This window comes from Myotis davidii, unplaced genomic scaffold, assembly GCF_000327345.1.
Source record: "Myotis davidii unplaced genomic scaffold, ASM32734v1 scaffold187, whole genome shotgun sequence".
Taxonomy (NCBI): domain Eukaryota; kingdom Metazoa; phylum Chordata; class Mammalia; order Chiroptera; family Vespertilionidae; genus Myotis; species Myotis davidii.
This window is the reverse complement of record NW_006383018.1, coordinates 146928-171085: the sequence shown is the minus strand read 5'-3', so window position 1 is coordinate 171085 and position 24158 is coordinate 146928. Positions and strand designations below refer to the sequence as shown.

The following is a 24158-nucleotide window of genomic DNA, read 5'->3' as shown; positions in this document are numbered from 1 at the left end:
CTCAAGCCCTGACCAGTTTGGCTCAGTGGAAGGCCGTCAGCCTGTGGACTGAAGGGTCCCAGGTTTGATTCCGGTCAAGAGCATGTGCCTTGGTTGCGGGCACATCCCCAGTAGGAGGTGTGCAGGAGGCAGCTGATCGATGTTTCTCTCTCATCGATGTTTCTAACTCTCTATCCCTCTCCCTTCCTCTCTGTAAAAAAATCAATAAAATGTATTTTTTTAAAAAAGAACTCAAATGACCATTAACTATGAGATGGGTAACTTTATATATACATTTTGCACAATAAAATACAGCTAAAGAAACCAACAGGGCATTGATTTCAAATGCCTAACATCTAACAAAATAAGTTATATAATACCCAATTATGTAATAACCAAAGAATGAATGTACAGTAGGTCTTTGGGTTACGTCAGAGATCTGTTCCTACGACACGACGATGCGACGAAACACGATTTTCGCTGTAAGTCGGAACCCACCTATATAAGCACCTACGTCATTCACATGGAGCACATACACAGCAGTAATGAAGTGAAACAGTAAAAAATTTTAAAAGAAAGGTAACAATTCCTGACCTTGTAGTTATAATAAAAAACATAAAACACATATGTCAAAATGACAGAATTTTTAAATGGGAGATGGCAACGTAACCACAAAACCACGTAACCTGAGGACTGGCTGTATTTATATAAATTTAAAAAACAGGTAAAATTACTTTTGAATGTAAAAAATCTGTAACAACTTAATAGCAAAATGTTTCTAAATATTAGAATCTTCTAAAATTGTTTTGTTTATGCAGTTTCATCCACTACATTACCCTGTCTTCTGGCAGTAAAAGGCAGGGCACAAACAGCAGCATCAGCATATAATGAGCACCTCCTATATGCCAGTCTCTGCCATGAATGGTTCACTCATTTTCTTAACGCACCTGAAGTTGGTATTATTGTATTCCCATTCCACAGAAGAGGAAACCTATCCTATATAATAAAACCTTAATATGCAAATCGACTGTACAGCAGAACAAACAGGCAGAACTGGTCGCTATGACACGCACTGCCCCCCTTTCCCCTGAGAGGGAGGCGACCAGTGGCCATGGCAGCAATTGGGGGGGAGAGGGGGTGGCCAGTGGGCAGCGCCAGGCCACCAGCCAAGGCGGGTGCCAGAAGGGGCCCCCCTGATTGCCCTGCCTGCTGGTCACCCCACAGATGGTCCTGATCTCCAGCCAGGCCTAGGGACCCTACCCTATATATTGAAAACTGTCTCTTAGATTTTAAAATTAAAACCTGGCAAGGCTACTCTAACACTGAAAAAGCAGGATGATGCAGTGATGACATGCATGGACTCTGGCTTGCACATTTTGTGGTCAGCCCTCATTCTGACACTTATAACTGTGTGACAAAGCCAATTACTTAACTTCTCTCTGCTTCAGTTTTCCCACCCATAAGATGGGGAAAATGGTACTACTGCCTCAGAAGGATCGTGTTATGTACTACTTTTCATAATGAGGGCAAAAAAATGTAGCTGCCCATACAACAGCAAGATGCCTTTCACCTGTATGAAAAGTATGGTCACTGGTGCGTGCAGTGTCCTGGATTGTGAGAGGGATGCCCGACTGCCGGTTTAGGCCTGACATCCCCTGAGGGGTCCCGGATTACAAGAGAACGCAGGCCAGGCTAAGGGACCCCCTGCCCTCCCATGCATGAATTTTGTGCACTGGGCCTCTAGTAGTTAATATAAGGACCTGAGGTAGTGCTGGGGATGAAGCAACAGCTTGAGCTGGTAAAAATAACCAGTGACTAAAAACACTAGCAGGGTTTCCATAAAGGGTAACCTTGGGGTCTCACATAACTGGTTATGAATCTGCTCAGATCATGCAAAAATGTGTGGTTTCTTTCACTCATAGGTGCCACTCAGGGGCAGCACTGAGGTTGCTGTTCTGCCTCCAATTTTAACTAAATCCCGCACCACGCTGGCCTCTCCCTGCCCGAAGCCCTGTGGGCCTGTGGGGTGGAGAAGCTTTTGATGCTGCCTGTGGGTAAAGGTGGGTGGACAAACAGTGTCTTTGGTTGGTTGATTGTTATAATCAATAAACAAGAAATAGAAGAAGGAAATTTCAGGTTCTTCTACATCACTCAGTTCCTATTACCAAAATTGTTTTCCATCTTTTTCAGGCCAACAAAGAGGACCAGCAACTGGTGGAATGTAAAAGTCAATAAAAGTAGAGTTTCAAAATGACAAAGATGCTCACAACTGGGCCCAGTTCAGGCTACTTTAAAAGACAAGGCTTTAAGATTCTGAGAGACTATTAAGATTTTTGTCTAAACTTCAGAGTGTTAACTAAAGCAAAAAAGCTATTTCAAACTGAGAATTCAAAATTGGTTTAAAAATATACTAAAATCATACACCTTAGAATGAAGTTACATTAGCCAGTCATCCATTACACAAATTATTAAAAAGCTTCTAAGTATATATATTATGCTGCTTTGATATTTTTGCAATTGACAGTAAACAAATTAGTGAAACAAAAATATGCCATAAGATACCTTCAGGTAGCGTTCAATATTATTCATCAAAATATCAATTTCTTCCTTGGACCACATCCCCTGCTTCCATTTATGTCCTTTAAAAGAAAACAAGTAATATTATAGAAAACGTTATTCCTTGAGAAGAGTACATTAATAAAGATTTGCTTTCTGATTAAATATATTATCTATGAAAATCAAATGTAGCTAATTTCTCATTCATCTGAAACTTGAAAGATCCCTAGGTAAAGTTGCTTTTGAAACCTCTGGTTTTTAAGAAAGAATACATTCGACCCTACTAAATAAAGAGAATGGTAAGTAAAAGATTTAAAAGATGTGGCTTCCACTCAGTAACTTCTCTTACCCTTTCAGTAGTCTAGATCAGCAGTCGCCAACTGGTAGTCCGGGGACCACTGGTGGTCTGTGAGGTCCGAAAGGTTGGCGACCGCTGGTCTAGAGCACCTAAAAAGACTTACAAGTATTAGAAAAGCCCAACTGTGCTAAAAACTTGCTGAAAAATTTCTCCAATGAAAAATAAACTTTATGGGCAAAATAACATATACAAAGATTCTAGGGCAAAGTAAACATAATACACTGGCTACCTACCAAGTGAACAGTATATTCTAAATGTGTATTACAGTGGTTAAAAACAATTTACTTACTTTTGTTTCCTTTTCTTAGAGTGGCACATCCACAACCCCCCTTCTCTTGTAGCAGCTTCCTAGCAATCCTTATGAGAAAGCCGCACTACAAACACCACGTGACAGTAAGCCTCTAAGCTACTTATCAGACCAAAGTAAGTAGATCTTTGAAAATGCTTGATTTCCTAGTCCCATAAGCAGTAACTGTACTGTATTGTTTTTTAAATGCCACCGCTATCCATTTGCTCAAAAATTAACAGGACAATATCTACTACATTTCAGAAAAATGATCGATCATTGAAAAATGGTGGTTTTATTAGCTCATTCAGAGTCATTTAGTGCCAAATTTAATTCAATGAGGAAAGTTCAAGTTTAATTCAATTAGAAATAAGCCAGTCAGGAAAGATTAAGAATCGTAAGATTTCACTCATAGGTAGGATATAAAAGTGAACCTCATAGACATAGACAACAGTATGATGGTTACCAGAGGAAAGGGTTGGGGGTGGAGTAAAGGGAGAAAAGGGCCAAATATATGGTGAAGAAGAACAATCTGACTGTGGGTGGTGGGCACACAATGTAATATACAGGTCACATATCATAGAAATGTACAATTAAAACTATATGATATTATTAACCAATGTCAGCCCAATACATTTAATAAAAATAAATAAAAAGAAAAGCTCAATTACTGTAACTACTTAATCACAATTTTGAAGGTCCAACTCAGAATCCTAATGATTCTTTTTATCTCCATTTTTTCCAGCGGACACTAAAATTCACAGTACATATATCTTACCTTTGTTAGTCAGAGAATCCTTATCTTCTTTAGTTGTAAACCATGCTTGGCTAACTGCTGAAACTTCCTCATTACCCAAGGGAGATATTTCATCTAGTTGCTCATTCTGTAGAATCTTGAAAAGGTAAAAATATACATTTGTATACTTATATATTTAAATTAGCACATACATACAAAATGGAAATGCTGGGGTTATGATTTTTAATGTCCTCACAGGTAGTTTGCTATGTAAATATTTAGTCATCTGTAATGTAACCTGTTAAATTTAAAGGATTAACAGGCTAAATCAAAAGACATTTTACAAAATTATGGTGTGCTTACTGTTCACTGACAACTTTATGGTAGTCAACTTCTAGAGTGTCATAACTCCTACCATCACTAATTTATCCCTTCTCCTCAAAGAATTGTATACTACTTTTTACTATTTTTGCAGCTATACCGTCATTACTGAAAAACGTGTAGTTAAAAAATAATTCACACACCATAAAATTCACCCTTTAAAGAATACAATTCAGTGGCAATTATCACTGGGCATATTTTCAATTACATACATACCTAATCTAGCAGGAACAAAGCTACTTTTAAGACTTGACCTTGAACTAAAGAGAGCTATAGTGTGAGTGAGGAAAATCTGACAATAGTTCTGCCATATGCAGTTTGACATTATCACAGGCAGAGTAGGATAAGGGGAGAATTACCTGTCTAGTGATCACTCAACCTTGTGCTGTCTCTGGATTGGATCAACTACTAAGCTATGTCACTGGCTGGAGGTACTAACAAAGATTGAACTATTTCTTCAATAAATAAAAAGTGAATTTCTAACTTCCACAGGAAATGAAACCCATCTCAGTTGGTAAGAGAGAAGCTATCACTGAACCACGAAAGTACATAAGGGGAAAAGCCACACCTTTATTGTTACCTACTTTATTTTTATATTTGATAATTAACATATTATATTCATAAGAGTGTTTTTTTAAAAAAATCCATGGGCAAAAAGCTATAAATCACTGATCAAGTATGAAAAGTTTTATAACTCTATGTAGCATGCATTTTAGACTTTTTTCTTTTAAAGACCAAGAGACCTTTATAAAGCTGAGAATGGAGACAGACCCAGCCGTGGGCAAACTACGGCCCGCGGGCTGGATCCGGCCGTTTGAAATGAATAAAACTATTGAAATAAAAGACCGTACCCTTTTATGTAATGATGTTTACTTTGAATTTATATTAGTTCACACAAACACTCCATCCATGCTTTTGTTCCGGCCCTTTGATCCAATTTAAGAACCCATTGTGGCCCTCGAGTCAAAAAGTTTGCCCACCCCTGGCTAGACAGATGGGGTCTAAGGCCTCTTGTAATCTGAAGATCACATTACTGCTGAACTTTTAACTATGCTGATTTTCACTAACAGCTGATGTTAATCTTATTAAACATATATTAGAAATTATTAAAAGTTTTTCATTCACTAAAATGGTAATAACAAACCAAGAAGATAATATTAAATAATAACTCATTAACTCTTTGGAAATAACGCAAACAAAACAACCCTATAACATGTCTAACTAACATTGCCACTGCTCAATCTTCTAGCTAGGTTGTAAACAAAATTATACGTATGTATAGTTATTTTTACTGCATTGAAAACAGAATGGAAGTGAAGACTTCATAGTCTTTGAACCTGAAATGAATGTGACAAGCCCCATTTTGAAGAAAGGATGTGCTCTATTGCTTCAGAGAGCTTGGAAAAAAATTCCTGTCCTAATCACCAGCTGATACCCGAGGGCAGATTATGAGGACCTGCAGCCTATCTCAAAGCCATTTAAGCACAGACTCATGCCTCTGAAAATCCTTTCATTGTGGAACCACTTTGAAGCGCTCCATTGCAAGAGGTTCACAGTGCACCTACATTAGATGTCCTTAGTCCTTGATGTTACTTATCAATTTACAACTATTATACTTAACTGAACAAGGTCGCTGAGATGCTTCACATTAGAAAAATAATGGTATAATGTCTCCACTGCCTACTACTTCATTTAATAAAAATATTTTATTAAATGAAGAAATGAAACAAAAGCACAAGCTACTAAACAGAAAGGCACAATCAGCGAGAGATAAATTTTTAAGTAAAATAAATTTAAGCTTTAGGCTAAGAAAGCAAAGAATTCTGATTACTTTTGGCAGAAATAACTTATGAGACAAAGAAGTTCACATTAAGAGGAAAACAGTAAGGCTGATTATAATCCAGCCTCTAAACACATGGTAAAATGTATATAGTCCTACAAGCACCAAAAGGAACTATATAACTATAACTACTCTAACTAAAGCCTATCTGTAATGACTAGTTCCACTGACACAAAACAGAGATCATATGTAGCCTCTCTAAATCAGTCACTACAGATAACTGCTGGGTAAAACTGCCTCAAAAAGCTTTATATCCCAATCAATATCTCCTATAAGATAAAATTTAAAGTTATTTAACAGCTCAAGTGAGATCAGTCCATGCAGATAATGAATGCACAGGCATCATTTATTTCAACAGACGTGAACCACTCTACAGGGGAAGAATTTTAAAATTTTATTTTTGCTTACAATTCTGAGATTCATATATGTAGGGACTTGGAAACCTGAACGAAGTAATAAATCTTACCCTCAATTTTGTGGCTGCTACTTTGTCAGACAAAGTATGTTCACAATATTTTACCACCTAAGGTATGTGTAAAGGATGATCCTCTTGCAGCCAATAAGAAGAGCTGGCCCTGGCTGGGTTGCTCAGTTGGTTAGTGTCATCCTGATACACCAAGATTGTAGGTTTGATCCCGGGTCAGGGCACATACAAGAATCAACCAATGAATGCGTAAATAAGTGAAACGACAAATCAGTGTTTATTTTTTTTTCTCTCTCTCATATCAATTATAAAAAGTAAAAAAAGACTTACTATACCTGGATCTGTGTCACAGTTCCCTCAGTAATCTCATCATCTGCCACCTCTGTGGTTGCAGTCATGGTCACCTCAAAGCTCTGATCATTTTCTGAAACTTCAAGGAAAGGAAAAATTCAATTCTAGAATAGCAATGGCAGGTTCTAATTAGTTTTTAAAAATCCTTGGAAAAAATGGGACCATCTAATTTCCTAACACATTCCTTGTTCATATATATAAATATATGTATATTTTATATATATGCATTTAACCAATATGCATTTATTGTGCATCTAATACCACAGTGGGTATTGCTGAGTAATTGGAGATAGCAGTGAGCAAAACCCAGCTTTTATGGTGCTTATATTCTAATGGGTTAAACACAAAATGAACACAGTATTATACTGGATGATGGTAAGTAGTAAGAAGAAAAATATAAAGAAGGAAAGGGAATGTACTGAAAGTGAGGAAGGGTATTTGAAATTTTAGAGAGGCGGCCAGGAAAAATAACTAAGACTTGGAACAAAGTGAAGAGGGAGCCAATCACGTAGGTGTCCTGAGAAAGAGCATTTCAGACGCGAAAGCCGAGTGCAAAAGCTCTGTGATGGGGAGGTGCCTGGATTTTCCCAGGAATAGCAAGGAGGGCAGTGTGGCCAAAGCAGACTGAACAAGAACAGTAAGATATTGTGTGGTAACTTGTAGGCCACTGTAAAGACTTTGGCTTTAACTCTCCGACAGGAAACCAATGAAAGATTTAGAGGAATGATATAATCTTTTATTGTAATATTATCACTCTGGCTGCTATAGGGAAAATAGCTTAAAGGGCGGCAAGGGCTGGAGTGAAATCAGTGAAGAAGCTAATTCAATAATCGTGACAAGAGGCCAGTAGCTTGGACCAGGGTGAAATCAAGTAAGGGTGATTGTAGTTCAAATTGTGGAGCCATCAGAATTTGCGGATAAACCAAACATGAGAGAAATGGAAAAGTCAAAGATGATATTACAGGTGGTTTTTTTTAATGTCAACAAATGGAAAAAATGTACCTGCCAAGAATGAGATAGGGAAGACTGTAGAAGCAAGTTTCGAAATTTAGGAAGTTTCAGGAACTCAGTTTTAAACATATTAGTTTGAGATACGTACTAAACATCTAGAGTTAAAAGAAGTCTGGACTGGAATAAATCTGGGAGACATCACCAGGGATAGAATTTAAAATCATTAGTTCTAGGGAGTGAAAACAGGAAACAGAAGCAGTCTAAGAACCGAGTCCTGGGGCAGGCCACATTTAGAGGTTTGGGAGATGTGGACAAGTCAGCATAGGAGACTGAGAAGAACATGGGCAGAAATGTAGAGGAAAACTAGAGAAACGTGTTCCCTGGGATCCACATGACAAAATGCTAAGCAGGGAAGAGGGAGTGATAAATATTGTCAAAAACTGTGGATAGATCAAGCAAGACAAAGACTGGGGAAAAAAAAGAGCAGTTTTGGTGAAGCGAGACAGGTAAAAGCCTGACTGGCGTGGGATGAAGGAAGAATGGAAGAAGAAATGGAGGCAATTATTTCAAAGTACTTTCCTCTTAAGGGAAGGAGAGAAATTGGATGGGAGACAGAAGTGGGCTGATGGGACTTTTTAAAGAATTATAGTATGTTTACAATGCTAAAGGGAACAATGCTAGAGAAGCAAAAATTGATGTTTCAAAAGAGAATATCAAGAATTGTAACAATGTCAGTGAGTAGGCAAAGGGATAGGATCTAATAAAATGAAGAGCTGGCTGGCCTTCACTAAGAGAAAAGATAGAATATATGGACATAGATACTTGTAGGTGTGTATCTGTGGAAATGAAAACTTATAGAAATTATTTTCTGGCTACTTCAATTTTCTCAGTAAAGTAGTACGCAAGGTTATCAGTTGATAGTAACGAAGATGGAGAAAGTATTTGAGGTTTCGGGATATATGAAATAGTTATGTCAGAGTGGGATAAAGAAAATTATGGTGAAGTATGTATGGTGTGACTGGCAGGCAACATCATGAGCCCACTTCCAAGATAATGATGATGAGTTTCAAGTGGGATCAGTCAGTTTGCCTGTGCTGTTTTTCTCCCATCAGGTACAGACACATAAGTGGGCAGATAAATTTAACCAAGGTTGTGGTTTCACGAAAGAACAAATAAGTGAAGGAAGGAAAAAAAGACCAGACGGCAATTCAAGACAGTGATTACAATGACTAATCACGAAAGTGAAATTGGGTAAGGAGGAACAGGATACAAAGTAGAGAAGGAACAAAGAAAAAGTGGTAAGATTAATGGGTGCCAGTGAGGCAAAGGATCATAGGAGTGTAAGAGTATTGGAAGAAGTACGCTGGAAACATTGGAAGTAGTGGTAGGAAAGCAAAATCTGAAACAGAAAACAGATGCACTCTAGTTAATAGGTAGCAACAAAAGTGGTAATGGTAGAGAAAAGGCAGTGTGAAGAACAAAAAGAATAGGAGGCTAAGATATTGCAACAATCATCTGAATGAGTAATCACCAAGAGTTATAACTATGAATAGGGAATGGAGTGAATGTGGTGGTAGATGATGCAAAAATAAGTGGTCAATTAGTGGTCTAGACTGATTACTATGAAAGTTAAGAGGACTTTTAAGACTCAGAAGATAAATTTTATCAGTTTTAAAAAGCATGTAAAGAAAATATGAATTTTAAAATTAAATTTTAAGTTAAATATTTAAAAATATTCACCTCCGCTAAGTCCAGCGAATGACTTGCTCACTCAAGCAGTCCAAGATATATAGGACTTCATGCCTTTTTGTGACTTTTTTTAAAATATAGAAACTTTACTAAGTTGATTTATCAACATATGTTTTACAAATACAGAAAACATGTAAATACTTCAAGCCTGCTTTTCATGAATTCAGTCTTATTGTAAATATTAGCCTCCAGAATTCCCTGTGTACCTGATAGGCTATGACTCAATATCAAATAGCTCATGTATTTTATAACATCCAATTCAGATTAACACCATAAAATAGAACAAAATATCAAATATAGTTTGAACCTACAATTATGATAAAGGCACTCTAATGAATTAACCAGTTAATAATACTATATTGTATATTTGAAAGTTGTTAAGAGAGCAGATCTTAAAAGTTCTCACCACAAAAAAAAATTCTGTAACTATATATGGTGATGGATGTTAACTAGTCTTATTGTGATCATTTCACAATATATGAATATACCAAAGCATTATGTTGTACACTTGTAACTAATATAATGTAACATATCAATTATAGCTGAATAAAAATAATTGTAGCTTAGAAAATGTCCATATAGGATTATGTCTGTAGTACAGATAGGTTAATCAAGTTTTAAAGCAGAATCACAACATAATGACAGTCAAATTAGGAATTTAAAAAAATCCTATGAATTATCATTAGGAGGAGGGATCACTTAATTAGGTCATTTAATTTAATTATAGATATGTTTGTATAGTCACAACTGGAAGCAATATTAGCAACATGAACATTAATACTGTATCAATAAAGTCTCACAGCAAACTGACATAAAAGGGTTTCTTTTCTGTAAATTTAACAAGCAACTAAATTCTAAATACAGAGTATTTACCTATTTGTGAAAACATGATTTTCCACAATGAAAACCTAGTTTCAGTTTTCCCCCACTGGATAAAGATGTGATTTTGCTTGATGCTGAGTGCAAAAGGAAAGTTCTCAGATATGGCAAGACTCTCCTTTACGTACAAGAGCCTTGTATCCCAACCCCACCAGCATGGACTAAGAAACCTATCTGAGCTTTGTGGGGACACCACAGTTCAACAAGATTTCCTATTTTTTGCTAAACAAATGAGAAATATAATCTAACGTTATAGTTGTTGTGTTGTAGTCTTTTGCCAACAGTACCTGAAATATGATCCCTCCTTAGAATCCAGTCTACTCTAAATGATCTTGAAATTTAAACATGTTAAAACCTTAGTGAGAAAAACTAATCAGGCTCCTATATAACTTCCAGTGTGAAAAAAATTTTATTCTCTTTATTTACAAAGCAAGAACATACAGACAGCACATTAAAAAAAGTTTGTGGGGGAAAGCTTGATCAGGAAAAAAAAAATGCTTAAAAAGGCTCCTGGTTGGGGTGGCAGTGAGGGGGCAATAATAAAAAAAGATTAAATTAGACAATATATGTAAAAGCATTTATAATCACTCCTGGAACATATAAGCACTTATTATGTGTGAATTAAAAAGAGGGTTTTTGATGAAATGAAGAGAAAATAATGGGTTTAAGTCTACCTTCAAATGACAACTAAATCTCTTGCAAGCTAAAATTTGATTTTAAAAGAAAACTCTGCTTTTAAACAGTGACTTACGTGGAAGTGCAACAACTGATATGCAAGGAGCAGAATCATCAATACTCTGATCATCCTCAGAAGACAAACAAAGCCTTTTATGCAGAGGTTCAGTACTATCTTCTGAGTCTATTTCATCAGCTTCTGATGAAACAAAACAAAACAAAAATCTCAAAACGTTCAAAACAATGAGGAAAACACAAAATCTTCAAGTAATGACTGTAAAACAATCTTCTTACTGATTTGCTCAGTTAACTAAGTCCAGTTGTATAAGTGGGATTCCAAACAATATTGCCTTCTCAGTGTCTACTGCAGTACCTACGCTTTTATTCTTATGACAAGGAACTATGACAAAGGTACGACTTTTTGAACTTCACACTTTTGTGCTGTCAACTATCTGGCTTTCTAAATATTTTATATGTAAAGACAATTCACTCACAAATATTTACTGAATGCCTACAATGTGCTAAGTGCTTGGAAAAGAATGAGAGACACCCTGTCAGGGACACAGTATAGTGGAGGAGATGACTAAACTAACAATTTCAAAATAGTGTAATAAGAGCTATGAAGAGGCTGATATGAGCAAAGAGGAGAGGCATTTAATTTAGATTAGAAGTGAAGGGAGGTTTCCTGGAGAAGATGTCTTTAATATGAACAGAGCCAGAGGAAAATGAGTATTATTGGCAGTTGGAGTAATATATGCAGTGACACTGAGATATGAAAAGCTTCAGGTATGTTAGGAAAGTAAAAAACAAGTCACAATCTGCTGGAACATGGATAAGTGAAATGTGGCAAAAGTGAGTCTGAAAGGAAAGATGAGATGATGGGAGGCTATATGCCAAATTATTCTAAAAATCATGGTACACTTGAAATACCTTCTTACACTGTCGAGTATCATGACCAATGTCTTTGTAGTTTAAAAGAATAGAGGTGGGAAACTGTTTAAAGGCTGTTAGAGCCACCCAGGTGAGAAACTGAAATAAGAAAGGAGGACTTGAGAAGAAAGGAGGGAATTGACTGAAGAAACAATTCTATCAACAAATCTTCATGATAGAATGAATATGGGAGATGAGAGGATTATTCCTACCTGTATTTATGATCTAGGATACTAAAACAAATGAAATTGATTGAGAAAGGAAAAAAAGAACTAGGTTGGGGGATTCTGTGAAAGAATTCAGTTTGACACATGTGACATTAAAGGTGCCTCTGAGAAATGGACAATTCATAATAGTCAGAAGTTTGAATCATTTTAATACGTAGATGGTAGTTAAAACAGAAAATGTGAATGACATAACCTAGGGATTAAGTATGGAGTGAAAAGAGAAAACAAAATTTAGGTTGACCAAAGATGAACTTAAAGCAAAAGAAACAATAGGTAGAGAAAAAATCACAAACCCCAAGGCTGTTGAATCTTGAGTCATTACACATGATCACAGTAAATCTTAGTCACATAAAATTCTCTAACACAGGTTCTAGCAAAAAATGTTCATTTACTTTATTGGCATGACTATACCTATATATTCTAATGTACCACATACACTCTTGTTGAGGAAGTTAATCCATCATTATCTTAGGAGGCTCAACAGATTTTACTAATAAAACAGCTACTCATAAAAGTTAAAATTCATGATAAATTAGAAAGTATACCAAGGGGTATTTTTAAAATATAAAAATTAAGATTAATTCATGAATCAAAGAGATAACCTCCTTTCCTACGGTCCTGGCCTAAACCTCCCAGATTGATAATAGAGATCAAAGGTGACATAAAATCGAGAAATCCAGAAAGATTCACAATTATGCCTGCAAGTTCTCCTACCATTCTGAGGGCAATGAAGAATGAGGTTCCCGTCTGTGTCCCGAGTCAAAGTTACAGAGTTCACAGTTTCTACTGTTACTGTGTCAGAATCCTCTTCAACTGTGCTCATACTCAAATCTGTACAAGAACATATATCAGATTAGGATTAAAAAAATTATTTCCAAATATGAACTTAAAGTAGCCCTCTAATTTCCCCATCTCCCCCTGCAAAACCCCCACAATTTGTATCTGCCTACAGTGTTCTTTATGTGAAACTGCAATGCCAGTTCAGATTTCAAACGGTTTTTCAAAAGTTTATAACCATTATTTAGAATTAGATATAGCTCTGGCTGGTGTGGCTCAGCTGGCTGGGCATTGCCCTGAGCACTTAAAAGGTAACCGGTTCAATACCCAGTATTCAACCTGCCTGGGTTGCAGGGTCGATCCCCCCCAGTAGGGGGTGTGCAGGAGGCAGCCGATCAATGTTGTTCTCTCACATCGATGTTTCTCTCTTTACCTTCCTCTCTCTCTGAAAAAATCAATTAAAAAGTAGAATTAGATATAATAATCTAAAAGAATTGACTATGATTAAAAACCTACAGTATTCACTTTTTAAAGACATGTTTTACCACATGCAATTAAAGTTGTCATGTCAGCAAATCTCACCACTTTTTTTTTTTAAGAATATATTTTATTGATTTTTTTACAGAGAGGAAGGGAGAGGGACAGAGAGTTAGAAACATCGATGAGAGAGAAACATTGATCAGCTGCCTCCTGCACACCTCCCACTGGGGATGTGCCCGCAACCAACGTACATGCCCTTGACCGGAATCAAACCTGGGTCCCTTTAGTCCACAGGCCGACGCTCTATCCACTGAGCCACACCAGTCAGGGCAAATCTCACCACTTTTTAGTTATTTTTTATTGGCAGCTCTGTGATATATTTAAATGTACTTAACTTCTGATTCTTTAGTAGAAAATTCATTAAAGCTTTTATCTTAATCTAAGAATTACTTCTCCAAAACATTTTTTACAAGTAATTAAGCTCTGTTATTATCTGACAGGTAGGAACACTAAATAATTCTTTTAAAGTTTTTTTTCTTTAATATTAAACAAGTGCATACATCCATCATTGATCAAATTGCTTTTCTAACAGAGATGAAACCATGCCTTCTTCTGAAATAGAGAACTGTTTTTGTTTAAACTGCTATTTTACACATATAATATTTTCCTTTTGTGCAGACAGACTGACCAACCTTAGAATATAGTATTCATGGTTGACGGGGAGAATTTTATTGAATTTTTATCAATAGCCTAGTTGAACTCTTCAGGCTTACCTTATAATATTTAATGAAGTTCTTGCCTCAATACTCAATTTTGGTCTTGTCCATGTACTTTTTACCAATTATCATAAGAAAGGGGACATAAGCTTTGATGTACACTAAATGATTCACACATTATTTGGCTTTTATACATAGGATATTATTAGTGTGTTCATGTATTTACCATTTACACTATGCACTTCCCCCAGGCAGAACTTAGGATCATTTACATGGTGAAGACCCAGTGAGATTCACTAAAGTTTTATTATACAAATTACTGTTTTAACAGGATATTATTCATTTTACAATGGTAAAGATGCCATTCCCATATTAAAGTGGAAATCATGATCTAGTTATGATTAAAATTTGCAGTCATGAGGTGAGGTCCTTGGAACAAAGGCAGGCTTACCTAGAAAACAGATGAATCAGCTATATCCCTTCCCACAGAATCAAGTCGCCTTCCCTTAGCCACCAGCATCACTTTCATGTTATCCAGACTGTTTTTCCCCCATGCTCCTATAGCTGCAACAATGAAAAAATAACAGCATTACACAATAAGTCTTGTAACTACACTTGTGTGCTAGCAGTATGCTGATGACACTAGCCTCATGTGTTAGGTCAACTAGAAAAATGACAAAGCCAGAATTCTTAGACCTTTAGGAAATTAGCCTCTAAAAGTATTCCCAGTGAAGGGCAGAAATGATGAGATTCTGATGCCCACTGAGTTAATTCAAAGGCAGCTTCTCAACCCATTTGTCCCTCATCAGGCAGTCAAACATTCTTGGAAAAAATAGGTTTAACTGTTAGTGGTTCTATGAATTACAGATTAGTCAGTGATGGCGAACCTTTTGAGCTCGGCATTGTCAGCATTTAGAAAAACCCTAACTTAACTCTGGTGCTGTGTCACATATAGAAATTTTTTGATATTTGCAACCATAGTAAAACAAAGACATATTTTTTGATATTTATTTTATATATTTAAATGCCATTTCACAAAGAAAAATCAACCAAAAAAATGAGTTCGAGTGTTACCTCTGACACGTGTCATAGGTTCGCCATCACTGGACTAGGTACATATAACATGACTCAGAGTGTACATCAACTAATACAGTACCATAAATCTGACCAGTATCTTTTCTTTATAACAATTAACACCAGGTAGCATTTGAGATCTCGCTCCCAGCATATGTTATAAGTTTGGCTCTAATAAACTCTTATAGAAATTAAAAAATAATAACTAAACCATTCTTTACATAATACCTATTTCATCTTGAAGCATTAAAAATATATAATACCTGTGAACAATCCTGTCTAGGAATGTGTGTGTGTTTGTGTGTGTATGGGGGGGTGGAGGGGGGGAATCCCAAATAATCAGGCTGGAAAAGGTAAATTACAAGCAAGCTTTTCAATGCAGTATGAAACTTACAAAACCTGAAATATTTTTTTTATTTTTTCAGAGTCTACAAAGAAATTTGTTTATGACAGCCATGACTTAGAACATTTAAAAGTTCTTCTGGGAATACGATTTGGGGAAAATGTGGTGAAAGGGTGAGACTCAGCAATCCATGGGCATGTTAAAAGATGTGCACTAACTCTCTTGGGTGAACTCTGCTCTGACACTAGGCCAAGATGTGTGCCTGACATCTGAGTGGTTGGAAGGCCCTGCCTGGCTCAAGATAATTTATTTGGAGCCTTTCTTCTTTTTCACTGGTGCTTCATCTTGTGTGGCATCCACTGCTGCCTCAACTTGCTTTTGTCATTTTTCTTCTCTTTTTGGGGCTTTGGTGGTAAGACCTGGTCATTAATTAGGACACACAACCCTCTCCATCCTCAGTAGAAGTGTCATAATTCTCATCCCAATAAGGGTCTCTAATCCGCTACTCAACTTGGTCTCTTTTTTTCTTAGTTCTGAGTTGGGTGTAATTTTCCATATTTATCTTTTGTCTTTCTTTCCTTTCCCCTTTTGTCTCTGAAACATAAGGCCTGCAGCCATGACCTGTGGCTTGTTCTTTAGCTCTGCCAGCTGCTTGGCAAAGTACTCCTGGATGGTTAAGGCACTTGTCATAGTGGAAGTTTCATTCCCATCTGGAGTAGCAGGACTGGAATCATCCTTAGTAATCTTACTCTGTCTTTTCCCAAAAATGCAGTCAAGATCTGTTTTGCTCCAAGATGACAGATCCTTCCCTTTTGTCAATTTCTTATAGTGAACATGGGTTTTTGGAGATTCGGGACTTTTTTTCACGGCTGGAAGATTTCTTTTCCTTGTTGTCTGAGGAGTCAGCATGCTGTTTCCAGTCCATGGCAAGTGTTCAGTTCAGCCAGAAGCTGGTTAAAATCATCCTGACGAGCAATCCAGGTGGTTATTTTTAACTTGAACTTTAATATGACCTGTGGCTCCTTGCTCTTAAGACCCTAACCTCTTTCCTATAGACCACATCATCTTTTCCAGCATGCTCTGGTGAAATATGGAATCATTACTCCCTGTGGTGTTTCTCGGATCCATAGCCCACTTCTTCGTCTGACACTCAGCCATCACTGACATGTCACAGACCCTGTGACGAGTGGTCCTCTGGACCTAATCAACAGGAGCTATGGAGCAGACAGCTAACAGAGAAGTTAGGGAAATTATTGGTTTTTTAAAGGTTTCTTTCAATAATAGGCTTCTCATCTTTATCCCAAAGGGTCAACCAAAAATTCAAAAGCACAGCAGGAGTTGAGGTTCAAGGGGGATAGTTATATATGAGAATTGCTGTACATAAATAAGTCAGCAGTGAAAAAGGTACAGATCCTGCTAGAGAAATCTTCAGTCAGCTATTATATTTCATGCTGTCTTTATTTCTGAATCCATTAAATATTTTTTAAAGCTGGTTTGTAAGTAATACCTACTGCAGAAGATGGAAAAATAGAAATGTTTTAAAAAAGCTAAAATCATCTATAAACTTACCAAAACCAGAGTTCACTGTCTTTGGTGTGTGGGTGTGAGAGACAAGACTACAGTGGATAAGCAATTTTATATCCTGCTATTTGGAGTTCATTCATAGTGAAAAGTGTGAAGGAAACCATGGTTAAGCTTTAACTGAAGTTTCCTGTAGCATTTAAAACTTTCACTGTATAAAAAATATATTATTTAACAATTACTCTATCACTGGACATTTATGTTGTTCCCAATTTTTCATTTCCTTAAAACATACTGAAACATTTATTACATACTCTATTTCCTTAAATAGTAATTAGTGAAAATTAATTTTAAAAAAAGAAAATAAATGAACACCTAAATCACATTACAATCTATTTTCCAGAAAGGTTGCACAAATTTATATCCCAATCATTGAGATATAAACTCTGTTTCTGGTAACCTTGACAGTATTTTTATTTAAAAAGGAACTACAAAGCAAAAAGAGCACACTGCTTATTTGATAGGTACAAAATGGTTACTGGTTGAGCATTTAATGAAAGTCATCTTGGGACCCAAGTTAATCTAAAACTTTAGGGAAAAAAAACACACAAAAGTAGATTAGAGAAGACATGGTGAGAAAGTAATACAAGGAAAAAGGAGTATGAAATAGCTAGATGAAAGAAGGCACCGTTATACCTGCTATTGGAAAGTAGAAGGTTCCCATGAAATCTTTAGTAAGGTGAAATGGTTAAAGCAAAGCAATTACCTACCATTAATTTACAGGAAAAAATTTTTGCGCTTTCCCAGACCCAAAAAATAATCTACCAAATCACACCAAATACAGGCATACCTTGTTTTATTGTGCACCGCAGACATTTTTTTTAAAAACAATTGAAGGTTTGTAGCAACTATGTTGAGCAATTTGATTGGTGCATACTTCTGCAGTCAAGTATAAACATAACCTTTACATACACTGGGAAAATAAAATGTGTGCCTTGCTGTGCCACAGTGGTCTGAAATGGAATCTGCAATACCTCTGGTGTATGCTTGTACACCTAAGAATGTCCAGTGTTACACTATGTGTCAACAGCCTAACCAGCTCTTGGGCTTTTTAACACCTTAGGACACATCTTGCTAACGGATGCACAAAATAGAGATAATGCACAGATGCTCACACTGTCTTAAGCTATTGCGGCTTGATGTTGCAAGCATGTGACTATAAGCCAACCAACTGATTAATAGCAAAGTTCTTAAGGTGGGACTTGCTTTGAAAGGAGGCTGGATAGAAGATATAATTTGGAGGCAGTGTTGATAGAATTTGATGAATGAAGATAAAAAGAATGGGAGCTATTTCAAAGATGATTCTTAGGGGGCATTGGGGGAGGGGGAGGTCAATGGGGGAAAAGGAGACATGTAATACTTTCAACAATAAAGGATTAAAAAAAGATTCTTAGGCTTTTGGCTTAAACAGCTGAGTGAGTTTGGAGACTCTAAGAATATATTTCATTAAATATTTTTATTAGTGTTAGTATTAAAGATATGAGGCATCCAAATGAAGATGTCAAGTTGATAGTGGGAAGCTGGAATTCAACAGGTGTGAATTAGACCTATAAATGTGAGTTAGAGGGATCCAAATTGTTTTAAAGATTACCTAGAGAGGTTAGAGAAGACAGTCTAGCTTCCAATTCTGAACACTCTAACAGTTGGAAGTCAAGTGATGCATAAACAAACAAAGGAGTCTGAAAAGGACCAACCAGTAGAATAGGATGAAAACTAAGAGGTGTGATGCCCTGGCCAATGTGTCTCAGTTGGCTGGGTGACGTCCAATGCATCAAAAGTTTGCTGGTTTGATTCCCAGTGAGAGCACATGTCCGGGTATCAAGATTGGGGGCATAAGAGGCAGCTACTCTCACACATCCATGTTTTCCCCTATCCCTTCCCTCTCTAAAAATCAACAAAATTCTTAAAACGAAAACTAACAGGTGCTAAGAGGCACATGAGTGTTTTTCAAGGAGCATCAAGTAGTCAACTGTGTTAAATAGGACTGCTTTGAGGATGACTATCTGATCTGGCTATATGAAGGACATTGGTGACGTTAAGGTAAGCAGTTTCAGGTAGTGGAGACAGAAGCCATATTGGAATACAGAGAATTGGAAGTAGGGAAGACAATACAAACAGGTCTTTTACGGGGTTTAGCTTTCAAGGTAAGTAGGGAGAGAGAATACTAGCTACCATAATGTTAAGACAGATGTTATTTAGAAGAGCATATCTGTCATTCTGATTCGACCAGAGTGACTGAGAAATGTTGGGTGAATAAACTGATTTAACCCCTTCCCCGGCAGAAACGTGTATACACGTTTTCACAAAATGTTCTTTTTTCAGTCGTCGACGAGTATACTCGTCTAAAACTTTACCTTCAAAAACCAGCTACATACGTACCATTCTAAATAATTTCATCTAGAAACTTTCTGAGGAAATACTATTCTTAACCACAAAAATGGGAAGAAAAAATAATTACAAACTGTTTTCATAACCAGCATCAAAAATACTATATAGAACCAAAATAAAAAAAAATTAGTCTGAAAAAGAAACGTTTTTAACAAAAAAATTGTTGGGGAAGGGGTTAAGATAGTAAGGTACAAAGCTGAATATTTTAATGCCTTGTATTCTAATTCATTATACATGGAACTGGACTGTTCCCCATTTGATTTATCAGGGAAGTATGTCAGGAAGATCTCCAAATCTGTAATAAAATTTTTGGTCCTCTTTGGGGCAAATAAGTACACACCACCAGTCCATTTAGATCTTCCTTTCTCTGACACTAAGTTATAGTTATACCACACGTGCTATTTTTACCCTAGAAATAAAAGAGAAAAAAGGTAATAGCCATTTTAACTGGTGAAATGGTACTCTGGTCATGTTTCTATCACTCGGTGGCTATATTAAACAGAAAAAAAATACCCTAATAAAATCAAGGAAATACCTGAAATATGGTACAAAACATTTACAATGAAGTATTTACATATATTCGCATTTAAATGAGAAATGTAAACTTTTATAACATCCAATGAACAAGATGACACTACTTAATGTAGAACACAAAGAACTCTTGGATATGTTATTTAACACAGAATTAAAGAAATGAATCCTTCATCCTACTCTATTACAGTATTGATGTAAAGCTTTTATTCAATGGATTATTTTATGTATCTCCACCTACATTAATTATTCTGATTTTCTAGGCAATTAAATGACATATATCTTCTAAAAACTAGAACCAAAAAAAGTGAGATTTCTTCCTAGCTTTGGGATTAGTTCTGTAGATAAATTTGTATCAATCAGTTCCCAAGCACAGTACAAGTACAAGGGTAGATTCTATTAGTGAAGATCATGAGAAGCACAGATATTTTACTAACCCTAGGTGCTTGGAATTTATTCTACACTAGAGGCCCGATGCATGAAAATTCATGCACTGGAAGTGGGGGGGGGGGTCCCCTCAGCCCACCTGCCCCCTCTCACAGTCCAGGAGCCATTAGGGGTGGGAGGCATGAGGTGACCCCAGTGATCAGAGGAAGGCAACGCCCCCACCACACCTCTGCTGCTGCCACTGCCGGCAGTGCAAGCCTCAGGCAGCCCTGGGCGGCTGGGCAGCCAACATCGAGGTTTGCCTGCACCTCAGGCTGGCCCTGGGCAGCTGTGGGGCTGAGGGCAGGTCCGGCTGCACTGTGCGCTTGCCACCCCCCAGCTGGGCTGAAAGGATTGTGGGACTTCGGCGGCAGGTGCAAGGAGGGGCCGGACCACCCCTCGGGGCTGAGAGGACTGAGCACTGCCATCTTTGTGACAATTTGCATATTCCCTCTTTATTAGATAGGATTGAAAAACAGGATAAGGCTACATGGTGTGAAAAAAATCACTCTAAAATACTTTCATAAGGGGAAATCAAGCAAGCTACAGAATATATAGCACTAGAATTTTACTGATGAGGTAAGAATTAAAAACCACTAGCTAAAACACAGTTTTGGGCATATTTCAACTAATAAGACAGTAAGGACCCATTTAATTTTCAGATGTCTTTTTTCTGACCCAATATATTAGCAGAAATTACTCCTGTAACTTTTCTGTGATGATCACCTAAGTCTTTTATTCATGTATTAACATGCCTATTTAAAAAAAATTTTTTTTACAATGAGATTCTATTGTCACATCTTTTATAATTTTTTTTGCATTAGGATCTTTTTCCAATATTACTACTTACTCTGTCACAGCATTTTTAACGAATACAAAGCATCTCAATTTACCTAACCATTAACCTATTAATGAACATTTTTGTTTGAGGTCTTGCTATTATAAAGACTCCATATTGACCATCATCATACCTATCATTGCATATAATGAACTAGAGGCCCGATGCACGAAATTCGTGCAAGGGGCTCGGCCCTTGCAGCCTCAGCTTCGTCCAGGTCGGTCTGGAAGGTCGTTCAGCTGTCTGGTCTAATTAGCATATTACGTTTTTATTATTATAGATTCCTTAGGAAATGTTTGTAAGGTAATTTCCTTAGTAATGTATAATAATCTAAAAGATGTGTTTTAAGTTATTTTTATTTTGAAAGAGAACAGATAAATTCCTATATCCTGAACACATTTACACAGAGGGGTGTAAAAAAAAAAAGACAAAGCCACAAAAATAAATCCTGAATATTGATTTTATTCAAGATAGGAATAGGGGACATGTCATACTTGAAGCTGAATGCTTTGGGCTATGGTCCTGGGCCCCAAGGGATTTGCTCTTCTGTGTACTTTGTGGAAGTTTGAGAAGCAGAGCTATAAATGAACATAAAACATACTGAATTAAGGTACCTAATTAATGCTCATTATAGCTTGGTTTTAAGATGGTAAAATATGACCATACACCATATAATCAATAAAGATGTTAATGGAGTTTATTATAATATACTTTAATTGCTTAAGATGTTGATTTCAATTATCAATGATTGAAAATAGTATCATTATTTAAGAGAATTACTTGATAGTATTACAAGTAATGTAATTTCATAGCATTTTATATCTGGTTTGGCAATAAAATCTTATTGCTTATTAAAAACCAAAAATGTTATTTTTCACCCAGTGCATGACTTAAGAGTTTATAACATGTACTTGACTGCATTTTACGATTTCATCCATTTAAACTGAGCACTTGATGCAAAGCAGCATCAAAAGATTTTTAAAATTAATACATCAAATTATCACTATAGTCTTGATTTACACAGAAGTTAATTTTTAAAATGCATTTCTTCCACAGACACTAAAATACTCAGAAGCAATACATAAACTTAATGAGCATTTTCCTGTTGTTAAAAATGCCAGGCAACACAACAATGTAAATAACCAAAAAAAAAAAGGGTGGGAGGGGGTAACATTTCAAACAAACAAACAAAATTATTCACAAAGGGCTCTTCAGTGTGCTTTTTCCTGACTTCTTTCTGGTATCCAGTCATAGAATGGGCTATCCATCCACAAATGTAAAAAAAAAAAAAGCAAACTTCATAAACAGGTTCTTTCATTTAAATTTATTGTTTACCTTTATAGAATCAAAGCATAAACAAAACCTATTTGTGATTTCCATTACAAAAATTCTCTTCATAAAAGGAAAAAAACATGAAAAAAGAGGGAGAAATGATATGAATGCAAACAAACACTACATACATTTCCTAACTAACTATTTTATATTTAACACAGCAACAGACTGATCACTTTCTCAGGTCATTTCATATCATTTAGGGATAGAAAAAGATGTGGAGCTGAAATTGCAAAGCATTCAGAATAATTAGGGAATTCCTTTTTTTTTTTAGATGGGAAAATAAAGTGCTAAAAGTGATGGTGATAAGAGGAAACTGAATATTAAAAGAAAACTCCATTTTGAGAAGGCAGCCTCTCTATATAATATTTAAAAAAGTGGAAATCTTCCTAAACTTTATTGCTGTCCTAATGGTTTGATGTCTCTGCAACACATACTTTCAGAACACTTCCCAACTCCCTCAATATTTTAACATTTATGTGCCAGGTTGTGAATCTCTAAGGACATTTGTTTCACATTGTCTTAATCATCTTCACAAGTGTTAACTTAAGCCAATGTACTTCAAGGTGCAGGACAAAAAGCAACTGTTCAGCATAACAAGATGTTATTTTCAGAAAAAATTTATTACATCATTAATAAAAATTAAGGTTTATAGGCTTTGGAGAGAGAAAGTGAGCAGAAAGATAAGCATTACTCCTGGCTGGTTTGGCTCAGTGGATAGAGCGCCAGCCTGCAGACTGAAGGGTCCCGGGTTCGATTCCGGCCAAGGGCACATGCCCCGGTTGCAGGCTCGATCCCCAGTGGGGGGCGTGCAGGAGGCAGCCGATGAACGATTCTCTCATCACTGATGGTTCTATTTTTCTCTCTCTCTCTTCCTCTCTGAAATCAATAAAAATCTATTCAAAAAAAAGAAAGATAAGCATTATATGGGAAGGACTAGTTTTGCTGTTCTTATTTCAATACTAACTAGTAACACTTAACCTTACAAATACATACAGTTATCGCTCCTGCTGCCTTGAAGTGAAATGAGGTAACCTTTCTCCATCTTAAAAAAAAATCTAAGTACCGTATTTGCCGGCGTATAAAACGATTTTTTGGTCCTGAAAAATATGCCTCCAAGTGAGGGGTCGTCTTATACGCCAGGTACACTTCAGATAGACTGCCCATAGTGCTTGCCCCGTGCCATAGTGGCCTCCTGATGCCCGCCCACTTCATTCCACATACCGTTCAGGCATCAGCAGCGCTGCTGGGTGTATGCTCGGCTGTTATGCGATTTTGCTGTTATGCGATTTTACCACACTCGCAAAATCGCACACAGCCGACCATACACCCAGTATGATAGCGCAAAAT

The 24158-nt window shown here is 36.6% G+C and overlaps 2 protein-coding genes and 1 pseudogene across 3 annotated transcripts in view; 1 reads left to right on the top strand and 2 right to left on the bottom strand.

Moving 5' to 3' along the window:
* The window catches only part of TMEM243 (transmembrane protein 243), a 39626-nt gene extending 35614 nt beyond the window's left edge, over positions 1-4012 (top strand). Inside the window, exons 4-6 of one of the 2 annotated variants that reach the window (XR_001512425.1) lie at positions 1902-2039; positions 3202-3316; positions 3925-4012. Coding sequence is in view for 1 of the 2 variants with exons in the window: in XM_006779158.2 (XP_006779221.1) it covers positions 1902-2021 (120 nt within the window). In the remaining variant the exon portion in view is untranslated. Of the gene's footprint in view, positions 1-1901; positions 2040-2169; positions 2534-3201; positions 3317-3924 lie in introns of those variants that run through there. The other variant, XM_006779158.2, reaches the window with a different exon arrangement.
* The window catches only part of DMTF1 (cyclin D binding myb like transcription factor 1), a 44423-nt gene that overhangs the window by 17620 nt on the left and 2645 nt on the right, over positions 1-24158 (bottom strand). The window contains exons 2-7 of the mRNA XM_006779159.2: positions 14747-14859; positions 13037-13153; positions 11242-11364; positions 6896-6990; positions 3958-4072; positions 2542-2618 (exon numbers count right to left, since the gene is read on the bottom strand). Coding sequence (XP_006779222.1) covers positions 2542-2618; positions 3958-4072; positions 6896-6990; positions 11242-11364; positions 13037-13145 — 519 coding nt within the window. The 5' untranslated portion in view covers positions 13146-13153; positions 14747-14859. The remainder of the gene's footprint in view (positions 1-2541; positions 2619-3957; positions 4073-6895; positions 6991-11241; positions 11365-13036; positions 13154-14746; positions 14860-24158) is intronic.
* LOC107181723 lies at positions 15342-19554 on the bottom strand (annotated as a pseudogene).